Source organism: Thalassophryne amazonica, chromosome 1, assembly GCF_902500255.1.
Source record: "Thalassophryne amazonica chromosome 1, fThaAma1.1, whole genome shotgun sequence".
Lineage (NCBI taxonomy): Eukaryota > Metazoa > Chordata > Actinopteri > Batrachoidiformes > Batrachoididae > Thalassophryne > Thalassophryne amazonica.
The window spans coordinates 24,625,133-24,639,599 of NC_047103.1; the positions used below are offsets into that span (position 1 = coordinate 24,625,133).

At 39.9% G+C, this 14,467-nt stretch overlaps 1 protein-coding gene across 1 annotated transcript in view; it reads left to right on the forward strand.

The window, feature by feature from the left end:
- vps41 (VPS41 subunit of HOPS complex) overlaps window positions 1–14,467 on the forward strand; it is a 56,451-nt gene that overhangs the window by 18,813 nt on the left and 23,171 nt on the right. Inside the window, exons 3-5 of the mRNA XM_034167410.1 lie at window positions 9,497–9,604; window positions 10,970–11,047; window positions 13,761–13,835. Of these exons, the coding sequence (XP_034023301.1) occupies window positions 9,497–9,604; window positions 10,970–11,047; window positions 13,761–13,835 (261 nt within the window). The remainder of the gene's footprint in view (window positions 1–9,496; window positions 9,605–10,969; window positions 11,048–13,760; window positions 13,836–14,467) is intronic.

Below are 14,467 nucleotides of genomic sequence, written 5' to 3' on the forward strand. Positions count from 1 at the left end.
ACATCGAAGTGGACATGGTTCGAAAAATTAAGCTGGTTTTCAGTGAAAATTTTAACAGCTGATGAGAGATTTTGAGGTGATTCTGTCGCTTTAAGGACTTTTCACGGTGCGAGACGTCGCTCAGTGCTCTCAGGCAGCGTCATCAGCCTGTTTCAAGCTTAAAACCTCCACATTTCAGGCTCTATTAATCCAGGACGTCGTGAGAGAACAGAGAAGTTTCAGAAGAATTCGGTTTCAGCATTTTATCCAGATATTCCACTGTTAAAGGATATTTTTTTAATGAAAGACGTGCGGACGGGTCCGCGCGTCGGGACGCAGCCGGCGCGGCGGCACAGGAAAAACACCTCCGTGTTGATAACCATTTGTTAAAATCCAGTTGGCTTTTGATGGCTTTCAGTGGAGTGAGTATATGAGAAATTGTTTATCAGCTGGAGATGTTCCAACTTGTCCTCAAGGCTTCCAACAGAGGTGTTTTTCCTGTGGCGAAGCGTCGCGGCGGCTGCGAGCCGACGCTGCAATCCGCCCGCACGTCTTTCATTAAAAAAATCTCCTTTAACAGTGGAATATCCGGATAAAATGCTGAAACCGACTTCTTCTGAAACTTCTCTGTTCTCTCACGACGTCCTGGATCAACAGAGCCTGAAATGTGGAGGTTTTAAGCTTGAAACAGGCTGATGACGCCGCCTGAGAGCGCTGCGTGACGTCTCGCACCGTGAAAAGTCCTTAAAGCGACAGAATCACCTCAAAATCTCTCATCAGCTGTTAAAATTTTCACTGAAGACCAGCTTAATTTTTCGAACCATGTCCACTTCGATGTGTCTCACAGGTTTAGAAAAAATTTTGATCAAACAAAGCGCCAGTCTCTCAGCAACTTCTCAGACAAAGGAATTCCGACGAGGGGCTGGACGACTCCTCCCACAAGGAGTGCTCACAGGCGAATGACGTCACCGACAGGCGTGGAAAAACTCACGCATGCGCACGAGGGTTCAAGCATGTCTGACGTAAAAACATATGAATGAAATCCATATAGTTTTTGAAAAAAATAAAAAGGACCTATACTTTACGGACAGACCTCGTATTTCACTGTTTTTACATTTCAATTTTACAAACATAAAATGGCTTTAAACAGCAAATGTAAATATTAGAATGGAGAAATATTTCTTCATGAAATTCACTTAGTGTTTTCTGACCATTAGTTTTCAAGAGCCTCTTGATAGACAATGTTCCTTGTCATGCCACCTGGCGAGTGGATGTACAGCTGTTCTGGGTTACCAACCCTGGAGCAGCCAACATACAACTGGCCATGGGAGAACACAGGCTCTGCCAGATTCAGTCCAACCACCTTAAGGGACTGTCCCTGAGCCTTGTTGATGGACATTGTAAAGCTGGATTTGACTGGGAACTGCAGACGCCTGAACTCAAATGGCATGTCTGATGGGATAAGTGGAATCCTTGGTATAAAGACATCTTCTCCCTTGGCCTTGCCTGTCATTACTGTGGCCTCCAGGACTCTTGGCATCAACTTCTTAATTGTGAGTCGCGTTCCATTGCAGAGCTTGGGTGGGTCGAGATTCCGCATGTGCATGACTGCGTCACCAACTTTGAGCACCAAGCCGTGTGGTGGGAGGCCTGCTGGTGCCAGGCTGTTAAGGAATTCAACTGGGTAGTTAACCACCTCATCTGGATCCGTCACTCTGTCAGTTGACATGTAGCTGGAGGCCTGTCCTGGAAGCTGGGCCAGAAGCTCAGCATTGATGCCATCCACTGCCAAGTTCTTTGGAGCAAGGATAGCGCGCTCGCTCAGCCAGGTGTGGTTCTGGAAGTTACGGTGGACGTTTGGAAAGACTTTGGCCACCAACTCACATATGTCATGAACAGTGTGACCAAAGGGCAGCATGACCTGGTCATCCAGAGTGTCAAGTTGCCCAGTAACCATAAAAGATAAATAGATAAAGAGAATAGATTAAAGCATTAAATTATTGGTTGCCCAGTAACCATAAAGAATTAAAGTGAAAGTTCTTTTTGTCTAGGATTTCTAGCACTAATGATTAAAGCTGAATTCTGTAATAGATCTATAGATTATATCTTGCAGTAATGATTAAAGCTGAATTCTGTAATTGATAAATAGATAGAGAATAGATTAAGGCATTAAATTATTGGTTGCCCTTAATTGTGTCTTTAGGAAGTAAAAGATGTCTTACCTTTAACGTTTATGTATCTTGTCTTTTCTGTCTTGTCATAAATGGTGAAAATACAAAGTTTTCAGACAGGAAATCTTCAAACTGTACTGGTTTGTACACCAAAGGTAATTATATTTTACAGATTCAATATAATGTTATGTTGAATCAAATAACGTCTTTGGTTGAATGTACTCAGACAGGAAGGCAAACTGGGTTATACAGGACAGTCAGGTGCTTAACAGTTGAGAACAGTTGAGAAACTACATGGTACAACATTGTATGGTCTTACATAAAAGGCCATTTCTTATACAAAAAGCTATTTTGGGGGTAATTTTCAGTTCAACTTTTAAAAATATGGTACCAGTTTGTTCCCCATGTTATCAGGATTCAGAATATATGTAGTTTTTAGGGCTACATATTTTTTGTTTGGGTGGAATTAGAATTGACCACTTTATACTTTTTGTACTCAGGCTTTCTTGATGACATCCTCAGGATGGGAGGGGGGATTATAATTCTGACCGCTTTCTAATCGTTGTACTCAGGCTTTCTTGATGACATCAAGTAACCATAAAAGATAAAGAGACTAGATTAAAGCATTAAATTATTGGTTGCCCAGAACTTTAATAAAAATGGTACCAGTTTGTTCCCCATGTCATGAGGATTCAGAATATATATAGTTTTTAGGGCTGCATATTATAGTATATAACGACACGATGATTTGATTGAGCTAACTAAGCTGCTAATTCTTGTAACACACACAAAATTCACTCCGCTGTAAGCCGTCTGGATGCATGAAAACCTGTTCACATGAAACGTTGATGTGATTTTTGGCTGGACTGAGGAACTACACAAAGTCTTCTTTTTTTATGGAAGTCCGAAGTCAGTGCGCAGCATCAATGGACTACATGTTACAGTGGAACACCAAAATGTACAGTGAGGAAAATAAGTATTTGAACACCCTGCGATTTTGCAAATTCTCCCACTTAGAAATCATGGAAGGGTCTGAAATTTCTTAGGTGCATGTCCACTGTGAGAGACATAATCAAAATAAATAAATAAATAAATACGGAAATCACAATGTATGTTTGTTTTTTTTTATATATATAATTTATTTGTATGTGACTGCTCCAAATAAGTATTTGAACACCTGTGAAAAAATGTTAATATTTGGTACAGTAGCCTTTCTTTGCAATTACAGTGGCCAAATGTTTCCTGTAGTTTCTCACCAGGTTTTCACACACTGCAGCAGGGATTTTGGTGCACTCCTCCATACAGATCTTCTCTAGATCTTTCAGGTTTGGAGTTTCAGCTCCCTCCAAAGATTTTCTATTGAGTTCAGGTCTGGAGACTGGCCAGACCACTCCAGGACCTTGAAATGGTTCTTACGGAGCCCCTCCTTAGTTGGCCTGGCTGTGTGTTTGGGGTCATTGTCATGCTGGAAGACCCAGCCATGACCCATCTTCAATGCTCTTACTGAGGGAAGGAGGTTGTTTGCCAAAATCTTGCAATACATGACCCCATCCATCCTCCCTTCAATACAGTGCAGTCGTCTGTCCCCTTTGCAGAATAGCACCCCCAAAGTATGATGTTTCCACCCCCATGCTTCACGGTTAGGATGGTTTTTTGGGGTTGTTCTCATCCTCTAAACATGGTAAGTGGAGTTGATTCCAAAAAGCTCTATTCTGGTCTCATCTGACCACATGACCTTCTCCCATGCCTCCTCTGGATCATCCAGATGCTCACTGGTGAACTTCAAACGAAGCCTGGACATGTGCTGGCTTGAGCAGGGGGAACTTGCTGCCCTGCAGGATTTTAAACCATGACAGCATCATGTGTTACTAATGTAATCTTTGTGACTGTGGTCCCAGCTCTTTTCAGGTCATTGACCAGGTCCTCCTGTGTAGTTCTGAGCTTTCTCAGAATCATCCTTACCCCACAAAGTGAGATCTTGCATGGAATCCCAGACTGAGGGAGATTGACAGTCATCTTGTGTTTCTTCCACTTTCTAATAAATAATCATAACAGTTGTTGTCTTCTACCAAGCTGCTTGCCTGTTGTCCTGTAGTCCATCCCAGCCTTGTGCAAGTCTACAGTTTTGTCCCTGGTGTCCTTAGACAGCTCTTTGGTCTTGGCTATGGTGGACAGGTTGGAGTGTGATTGATTGAGTGTGTGAACAGGTGTCTTTTATACAGGTAACAAGTTCAAACAAGTGCCATTAATACAGGTAAAGAGTGCAGAATAAAAGGGCTTCTTAAAGAAAAATTAACAGGTCTGTGTGAGCCAGAATTTTTGCTGGTTGGTAGGTGTTCAAATACTTATTTGCAGCAGTAACATACAAATAAATTATTTAAAAAAATCATACATTGTGATTTCCTGATTTTATTTATTTTTTTTTTAGATTGTCTCTCACAGTGGACATGCACCTAAGATGAAAATTTCAGACCCCTCCATGATTTCTAAGTGGGAGAACTTGCAAAATCGCAGGGTGTTCAAATATTTATTTTCCTCACTGTAAGTCCCTTTTCTGTAGTTTATAAATGAATAAAATATCAAATGACAAGCATCTGTTTTAGCCGTTATATAAAACAAATAATGAATGTTTTTACATTCTTTCAATGGAACGAATATTTAATTCTGTGAAAGTTGAAACATACCATTCAACTTGGCTTCGCATCATTGAATGGTATGTTTCAGCTTTCACCTCATGAAATATTCGTACCATTGAACTCATAAACATTCATTATTTGTATACCATCCCACACGGCTGACTTTATTTTCCCAAATTTTTTTTCTGTTCAGATCTAAAGGGAATCTGTACATCTTGAAGCCCTTGCTATGACTATTTGTGCATCCAAATGCACAGCAACCTGGCATTTTCAACAAATAAATAAATAAAATAGCTGGATTTACATGCAGACACATTAGTAGCAATGCTATGTTTGCCCCAAGATGGCACCATGAGTCACGTGACTGTTTTTTTTCCTCGTCATGTCGCCACTCTCTCTAATAAAGGCACTCTAGTTGTTATGTGAGAGCATTCGTTTGTCATAGTGTAAATTGTAGCTGTTGTCTTCTGGCTAATGTGTTTTAAAGAGAAACCTTATCCACGATGAAGACAATTGATGTTTCAGTCACAGAATAGGATGCGACAAATGTGGTTAACAGATTTTTGTTTTTTTTTAATAAGTGGAAAAAGTTGCATTAGTACCCTTTGAGATTTTTTTTTATTTTTTATTTATTTATTTTTTTATTGTGAGTCGAAAATGACAGTGATACACTTTGGCAACAATTGTTGCCAGTGGGGCAAAACAGGTTAATACAAAGGCCAACTGACAAAAAAGGGCACCTAACAAAAGATGGCAAAACTTTGAAAATGGGTAGTTTCTCTCTGGGGTTTGAAGTGTGTCTTTGTTGCTTGATACGCCTTTGAAAACCATGACAAATGCTCTCGCATCAGAATTTTCACAACTACAATACACAGGAAATAGCCTCAATGTGGTGTTGTTGAGTGGGAAAGGATGTTTTTGAAAATAACATTTTTTTTTCCACGCTATTGCCCCCCCCAACTCAGTGACAGATAATGGCAGACAATGTTTTGAGTTGATGCGCCCTCTGGACAGCCACAGACTGTGCAGCATTGGTTATAAACTGAATTAGGAGTAATATTCAGGCTGTGACTGGCTGCATATGCCCGAGTAGCAGTAGAATACCTTAAGTTTGATATCTGAACAGACCACATTTATGTATTTCACGAGGGATAGATGTGTTGTGAAACGAAAAATTACTTTGGCCATCTATTTCACATAAACTAATAGAGATCCTTATATTTTTTCATGCTGCAGACTGTATATGCACACATACATGTGTCTGCTCTCACACATATTTCATTGAAAGGTTGCAAGTTGGCTGTAGTTTTTTTTTTTTTAAGCTCAATTGTACTGGAGTTGTGCTTATTTACAAAATTATTCACAGGGTTATCCAAAGACCAGCATCACTGTAAATGTGTAGTTTTATTTCAACTGCTACTTTTGATTGTTTTCACACATTGAATTAGATGTTAAATCAAAATAAGGTGTTAAGTGAAACATAAGCGTGACCAAACCAAGATTAAAAGTTAATCAAGAGTATTCCAGCAACAGGCTGAGTTGGGGAAATATCCATTACTCTCAAGGCTTTAATTGCAAAGTTGGACATTTTTCCTTCATTCAGTCAGTAGGAGATGTAGGAATAAGTCTTATACAGGCCTTGAGGTCCATTGGTACCAGTGCCTATTCAGAGGTATAATAGCATGTAGTGGACAAGAGTCAGTCTGACACAGGACACCAGTCCATTGTAGATCACTTCCCCAGCAAGGCCTGGTACCCATTTACATTTGGGTGGAGTGGGAATGATGCAAATGAAGTGACCAGATAGCATGCCCAGAAATCAAACCCAGATCTATGTTTTGGTAGTCCAACACCTCCTGGTTGTTGAGATAGCATACTGGGAGGATGAGCAGTTTCTCTTTGTGGATAATGTTGCTCGCCCTCTGGATAGCTTGTGGTCTTACTGGCATGGGGGTACATTCAGTGCCAGCGGTGCTGTTGCACTTTCCAGGGTAAGCAGTCTCTGATGAGGCATTGGCCCATCCTGTCTGGGGTTTGTGGCCTTGTTTTTGATCAGAGTTCAGGGTTTGTATCCTATATCTTCCGCTCACAGGATTAGTCTGCTCCTGCATTTGGGGTGGTTATCTTTGATGTGATTGGGCTGGGTCCTCTGGGATGACTCCTTTCCCCTTGGCAGTTCATGGTGCTGACCCTCAGGGCTCCTGTTGTCTCACTGCATGTGTCCTCCCCTACAGTGGCTGTGGCGATCTGCTTGTGGCACTTGGCATTTACCATGGAGCCCCGCCTCCAGTTTTGGGTCACTGTGGCACTGATACCACTGCTCACATTCATTCACTTATCACAACACACATGCGTTGATGTAATTCAGGGAAAACTTTAGAATGTGCTTGTGGCTACCGATCACACCTTCCAGAAAGCATTATTTGTTTTTGTTGCTGTTATGGCTGTTATTGTCACTATTTGTTGCTGGGGTGGCACACAATAGTTTGTTTTTAGAGCTGAGCAATTAATCAATGAATTAATTATTAAACTAATTGATCACTGTTTTAGTTGGGTATTCAAATAATCGTTTCGAGTCTTGCTGGAGGTTTTTTTTTTTTTTTTTTTTTTAAATGTCCAAAATTTGTGATTTCAGTTTCTTAAATGTATTTTCTGATTTTTTATCTCCTGTCTGGGATTAAACTGAATTTCTCTGGCTCTTGGACAAAATGAGACAGTTGAAGGCATCAGACTGATTGATGTATTTTTCACAGTTTTCTGACATTTTATCTATCAAACAACAAATGGATAAACCCAGAAAATAATCAACAGATAAATTGATAATGAAAGTAATTGTTAGTTATGCTATGAAATATGCTTGGATTCGATTTTGGCTTTTTATGTCCCAGGAAGAGGCAATAATATTGTTGTCCATGAATGCAGTTTTAATTTTTGGCAATTTATATCATTATATGTTGGGATTTTGGAAAATTTGTCAAATAAATGTTTTTATGATAAAATATTTGAATGCATTGTTTAAAGATAGCATTTATAGTTATGATTTACTGGTAAATTATCCAAAGGATAAAAGACTAATCAGAAAATAATCAAGCTAATAAATTGAGCCATTAAAAAATTACTAGGTTACAAAATAATTGTTAGTTGCAGCCCTAGTTTGTTTTTCAATATTAAACAGGAAACCGATGTCTACTGTGGGTAGGGAATGAGGTCTTGCCCTAAGTGAAGGAGTTCAAGTGCCTCGGGGTCTTGCTCACAAGTGAGGGGACAATGGAGCGTGAGATTGGCCGGACAATTGGCGCAGCAGTTAGTGTTGCATTTGCGCTACTGTACTGTTTTGAGTGACAAAAAGAGAGCTGAGCCAAAAAGTGAAGCTTGCGATCTACTGGTCAGTCTTCATTCCTACTCTCACTACTCTAGTTCTTTTGGTCATGAGGGTTGGATCATGACCAACAGAACTAGATCTCGTACAAACGGCCGGAATTGGTTTCCTCAAGAGAGTGGCTGGTGTCTTCCTTAAAGATAGGGTGAGAAGCTCAGTCATTCGTGAGGAGCTCAGAGTAGAGCCGCTGCTCCTTCACATTGAAAGGAGACAGCTGAGGTGGTTTGGGCATCTGGTAGGGAGGTGTTCCAGGCACACCCAGCTGGGAGGAGAACCCAGGGAAGACCCAGGACTAGGTGGAGAGATTATATCACCACACTTGCCCCGCAACACTTCGGGATCCCCCAGTCAGAGGTGGTTAATGTGGCCTGGGAAAGGGAAGTTTGGGGTCCCCACGACCGATCCCAGATAAGCAGTTGAAGATGTGTGTGTGTGTTAAACACTTTTATATAGTTTTAAAGGTATGAGCTAGCTGGGCTTTATGTGAAAGTAATACATACAGATAAGGGAAGGGGAAAAAAGGAAGAATGTTACAGAAGGTGGTAAAGATAGAGATAGAGGAGTGTTGGACCTTGGCAGAGGAATGCACTGATTGTCCTTTTATTTATTTATTTATTTTTTTGGTTGAAGTTGATGAGTACCTTTTCAATGAGAAATTGTTACATATGTAGAAAATACATTTTTACACAAAGTTAGAAAAGTGTAATGCATTTTCTGGAACTTTGTGTAGATCCACACCTACGTCTGGGTAAATTAGGTTGTTTTTTTTTTTTTTTCTTGGCCCATTTCAGACCCTAGAGGCAGTTTCATTAAAATTTGTCTTAGTCTTTGAACAGTTCTGTTGAAGTAAACAAGCATTACACAGTTGGAAATTTTTTTTTTTAAATGTCAATTTAAGAAATATTTATTGAAAAATGTTTGAATGCAGAAAACCAGATGTGGGTGGGGTTGAGTTGGGGGAGTAGAATCCCTTTATTTCCTTCCTTGTAGACTTTCAAAGTATGATACAAGAACAGATAAAGTATACAGTAGCAACAGATAAAGTATACAGTAGCATTTTTGAAGGACCCTGTGTGCTTTAGAAGGTTAAGTTGAGTTACGTGTGAAGTGTGTGTGAAGTTATCTGATCACTTCTTTTATAAAAGGTAATCAGGACATTGGAGGTGGAGATTTCATATGTTGCTCCTGATGGTTGTTTTCAGTGTTTTTCTCTTTTTTTTTTTTTTTTCAAAACACCCCCTGTGAGCTGAACTGTGTGTGTAGTTATAGTGAAAGCCTTTAAAGAAACTTTGCAGTGAGAGTACATCTTACAAGTTCACTTTCTCAACCAGGAGGACGACAGCGAGGAGGAGCCAAAGCTGAAATATGAGCGACTCTCCAATGGAGTGACAGAAATTCTCCAGAACGACGCAGCCAGCTGCATGACCGTCCACGACAAGGTACAGGTTTTAATCCACAACCCGCAAAGGCACTCACGTCTCAGCTCCGCCCCCTCTCAGGCACTGATTTCACATCGTAGAGACGTCTTCTTCAGTGTTGGTTTTTGTCCCCTCCGTTCAGTCCGTTGGGATGGTCCATTCTTTTCTCACCTTCCCCTGCATCTTCTCTCAGGGACGTACATCAGAAGACAACAGGTGCTATTGTCTCCTCCTCTTTTTATTCCCCACTCTTGCATATTCCTCATCTGCTCCGTCATTTGGCTACCGCCGATACTTTTAAGAGCGCCTCTTCTCAGCGTGACGGTTAATCATTGTGGCACACGTGCATGCCCGAGAAGAGCAAAAGTCATCCCAAGTTACGTCTCCTCACCTCATATTTTATTAAGCAGTATTGATTTTCATTTATTTATTATCACTGTGAGGATTTTCCTGCCCAATTCTGTTTTTTTTTTTTTCTTTTCTTTTCTCCCTCAAGTCGTGCCACTTTGAGAGGCATTACTCTTCTGAAATCCTAGATATGATTTGACTAACTGTGATGTTTGCTTGCGTACATTCTGCCACACAGCTTCCTGTGTGGTCACAACCCGGCGGCACATATTGCCTTATGTTGCCTCATATTTTAAAAGTCTGAGTCGGGATTTCATTTTGAACAATTCCATTCTGATAAATCCCTTTTAAAAGTCGCTGCGCCTCACAAGGTTTAACCCTTTATTTATTTATTTTTGGTTATTTTATTTGGGGAGATTGCAGGGGCTCTGTCTGATATGCTCAGCTGTGCCTGTAAATATAAGCATTTCATTATAGACTGCACTGAAGCATGGTGGGCTTGCTGCACATCCACATGCTGGCCTAAGAGGGAGGGGGATTAGGAGGAGGTCCTGGAGCAGGGCTGGGTGGAAGAACACACACACTTAATCTAATGCCAAAAGCCCCCAGTTTCTAATTTTTATTTTTTTTTTTTGTCCCAGTGGAATCTTGAGCACATGCATGCACGTCTTCTGAAGCACAAAAACGGTGAAAAACAGTTGCTGTTCTGCACTGGGCAGGGTGCTGATTGGGTCGCATGGGAAGAAGTCAGATGTACAGTGCATTTATTATGCTTAAGCATTTTAATTTGAGGGAAAAAAATGCCATTTCACACTGTCTGCTTTAATAAATAGGGCTTTTCCAACCTCTGCAATTTCACAGTTTTGCCTCCAAGTCCATCCAATCCCCCACTTTGCCGAGTCGCTGCAACTACAGGATATACTTTTTCCCCCATAATATCCTCTTCCACAGCCTTCATCAGCACCAAATTTCTCCACAATTTTGAACGGGATTTAAGTGTATTCTGGTAAAAGTTACGTGATATTTGTCCTGTTACAGTTTCTTGCTCTAGGTACCCATTTTGGAAAGGTGTTTCTGCTGGACATCCAAGGAAATTTAACTCAAAAGTTCGAAATTGTGAGTAAAAGTGATTTGTGTTTGATTGTTTTTAGTGATGGTGTTTTTGTGATATACATAATTCACTTTCACAATTAAGAGCAATTCTGGAGAACAGTACTGTTGCTTACTATTTCTGTCACTTTCTGTGAATTATCTTGACAAAAACATAATAAATTTTGGAACTGCAGACTCATCCACAATGCCCAAATTAGGCCTTTTGCAATTGAGGCATTTTAGGAATTACAAGTGTCCCCATGCTAATATTTGCTACGTACAGTGCTGTGTATATTGCAGCTGTGCCACTTTGTGCTCAGCTGATCCTATAACACTTCAGAAGTTAATCAGAGTAGGTCCTGATTAGTACGTAATTGGGAGACTGCTTAGGAACACCAGGAGCTCCACATGTTTCTTCTTGTAGAACTGAAGTTGTGTCATGAAGGTCATTTGGTATAAATCTTGTGCCAAGTCCAAATTGTGATTGAGTGATTAAGCATCATGCTAAGCTTAAGTTTAAACATTACAAGGATCTACCTTGTATTATTAATTAAATTGTACAAAAAACATAAAAGTGTAGAACAGGATCATATCCTAGAAATGAATCACTTATTCCTACTCCAAAATCCTAAGGTATTATGTCAACATCTTTGAGTTAACCTCTTAACAGATCAGGGGCTATATTCACAGATCATCTTATAGCTAAAAAGCAAATCCTTAACTATCTGGTTTAATAGAAACTCCTTAAAATTGTGAAGCAGTCAGTCCTAAGTTAATGACTCTTTGAGATGGGTAAGGTCTAGACTTTGAACTTTGCTCATCTGTAATGCCTTAAAGTTAAGTTTGGCAATATATAAATAAATTGTATTGACAGACATAAACAAGGACTGAAACCAATGCCCCATGTGCTTTAGTGTTGAGATAAATAAAATTATAAATAAGTTCAGTAAAACTCACCTAAACCGTCATTATATAAACCAGATATTCACACTCACCAGACAAAAGAAAAAGTCCCAATACTTTTGTATTGTTTTCCATGTAATAAACACCATATATACCAGATTTTGTATAACAGATTTGTGCTCACATCGGACAAAACGTCCCGCCCCATCATACTACATTCCCATTAAAAACCTCTCGCAAGTATCAGACAAAGCAGTCTGGACGTGCCCAGTAACAGAGATACGAAATGATGTTCAACGCTGACACTCGCTGATTTGAGGTAAGGGGGTACCGAATTTCCTTGATTAAAAGACAGGTCGTTTATTGTTTTTTCAAACTGTGCTCAGACATGGGACCTAAACAAGGCAGTGTATAATTCAAGGGCAGTGATTATTAACAAAATGCTGCTTGCAGTGTAATAAGGTGTTACGTTTCACACATATCCCAGGGTGTGACAAACCAAACTGCTTTAGATCAGAGCCCTCTGCTGGGCTATGAACCTGCACACCTGCTCAATGATGGACACTGCAAAAGGTGGTGATTTGTCACTTTTCCGCTTTCACTCCTTCCTCTCCTGTCATATTTTAAAAGTTTTTGCTGTGCACACACTGATTACATTTTGATCATGTATTAAATACATTTGGCAGAAAGGTCCGCAAATATGACCAACTTCACAACTCTGAGTCAGAAAAAAGGCGCTCAAATGACCCGCAATTCATGGAGGAAATTGTGCGTACCATACCGTTGGGTTGGAGGTTGATGATTATATCAAGAAGTGGAGCTTGTTGAGGGACAAATTAATCCAGAAAGTGCCACTGTTCCTGCTGTAAATTGCATTAAGATGTGACAGAAAACATTAAAAGGGTCACGCGCACGTCAACGTCATTGCGTGGCCATGGAGTTACAAAGTTGCAGAAGCATAAATCAGGCTTTAGGATTTTAAGATACCACTCTGCAGTGGACTTAGAAAAAAGAGTGACTGGAACAAATGTAATCTTTTTCATTCACATAATGCTTATTTAAGGCAGGTGTTTGTTTATTTATTTATTTATTTATTTATTTTTCATACGAAGTTTAGACCCAGTCATTAAATGAGGCAGATCCAGATTCAAGCTCAGGCTTTTAATCAAGGAAATATGTAAGCCTAATTGGTGCAGAGGATTCCGCCATTCATCGTTCAGCACCTCCTGACTGTAACTAAGCTGTTACATATTAGTGTGTAGGATTTAGGGGTGTTTATTACCAGAAATGGAATAGACCATTCATAGCCATCTGTTCATTTGTCTTCCAAAAAAAAAAAAATATCCATGAGTTTTCATGAGGATACGTGGGAACCCCCCTCCCTGTCTCTAAAGAAGAGGAAACATGAAGGGAAACAGTTGTGATTGGTGACACCATAATGCATTCTGCAGCCTCTCCAGGAGATGACACTAAATCCTACACACTGTAGCTTTAAGGATTTTTAAAAGAAAGCATGTGGATTTTATAATTAGTCATTTGATTGATTTCTTTGTGTGAAGAGCGTTACAATGTTATCAAGGTGAAACGTTAACAGTGTGAAACGTGAAAGCAAATTTGATTCCATTCAGAACTGACTCGAACTTTCACCGTGTTGGTTCTCTGTGGACTGACATGTGAGAAGCATCTATTATATACTCAGATTTTTTATTTATTTATTTATTTATTTTTTGCTCTTCCCTTTTCTGGCCTTCTATTTTGAGGAGTAAAATGTCAGCCAGCCACAAAGATATTTACCTGCCTCTAGAAAAGATGCCCTGATATTCTGTCTCTGCAGAGTTCAGTGAAGATCAACCAGATCAGTCTGGATGAAAGTGGTGAGCACGTGGGCATCTGCTCCGAGGACGGGAAGGTGAGATCATTCTGCTCGTTGCCGGTGGTTACTGATCCTTGAGCCTGCAGCAAAGATTTACCAATCAGTTTTTCATCTTTGGTAATTTATACAAAACTCATCGTATTAGTGGGATCTTAAGGGTTTTTCTTTTTCCAACCCAGCATGAATTTATAGAAGGCATTTCTTTCACTGTGACAGCATTCATTTGGTGTTTTCACTTTGCACATAAATCCATAATTTTTTCATGATGTTGGAATTTGTAAAGCGCGTGTACCAATTTGAACAAAAGAAGAAAAGGATCACCATCCAAACTGTCAGTCAGCCATCTGTGGAAATCCCTTTCCACGTTCCACCTGACTGTTATCTTGTCTCTTCTCATCATTACTGCCATCTTTCATCGGTTTTTGCAGTCAAGATATGCTCTCTGATATCAGAATTCCACTTTTCTCTTTCCAGCACTCTGGTGGCAAAAACAAGATCTTGTCACACAAATTGAAGACAATTAAAATCACTGCAACAGCAAATGTTTGCCTTCATCTAATTCTGTTAATCCTTCAGAAACAAGACTGATATTTAATTGTCGATGCAGTTCGAACAGATTGAACGCACCACTGTCCTCATTAAAAAAAAAAAAGTAAAAAGTTTGTGTG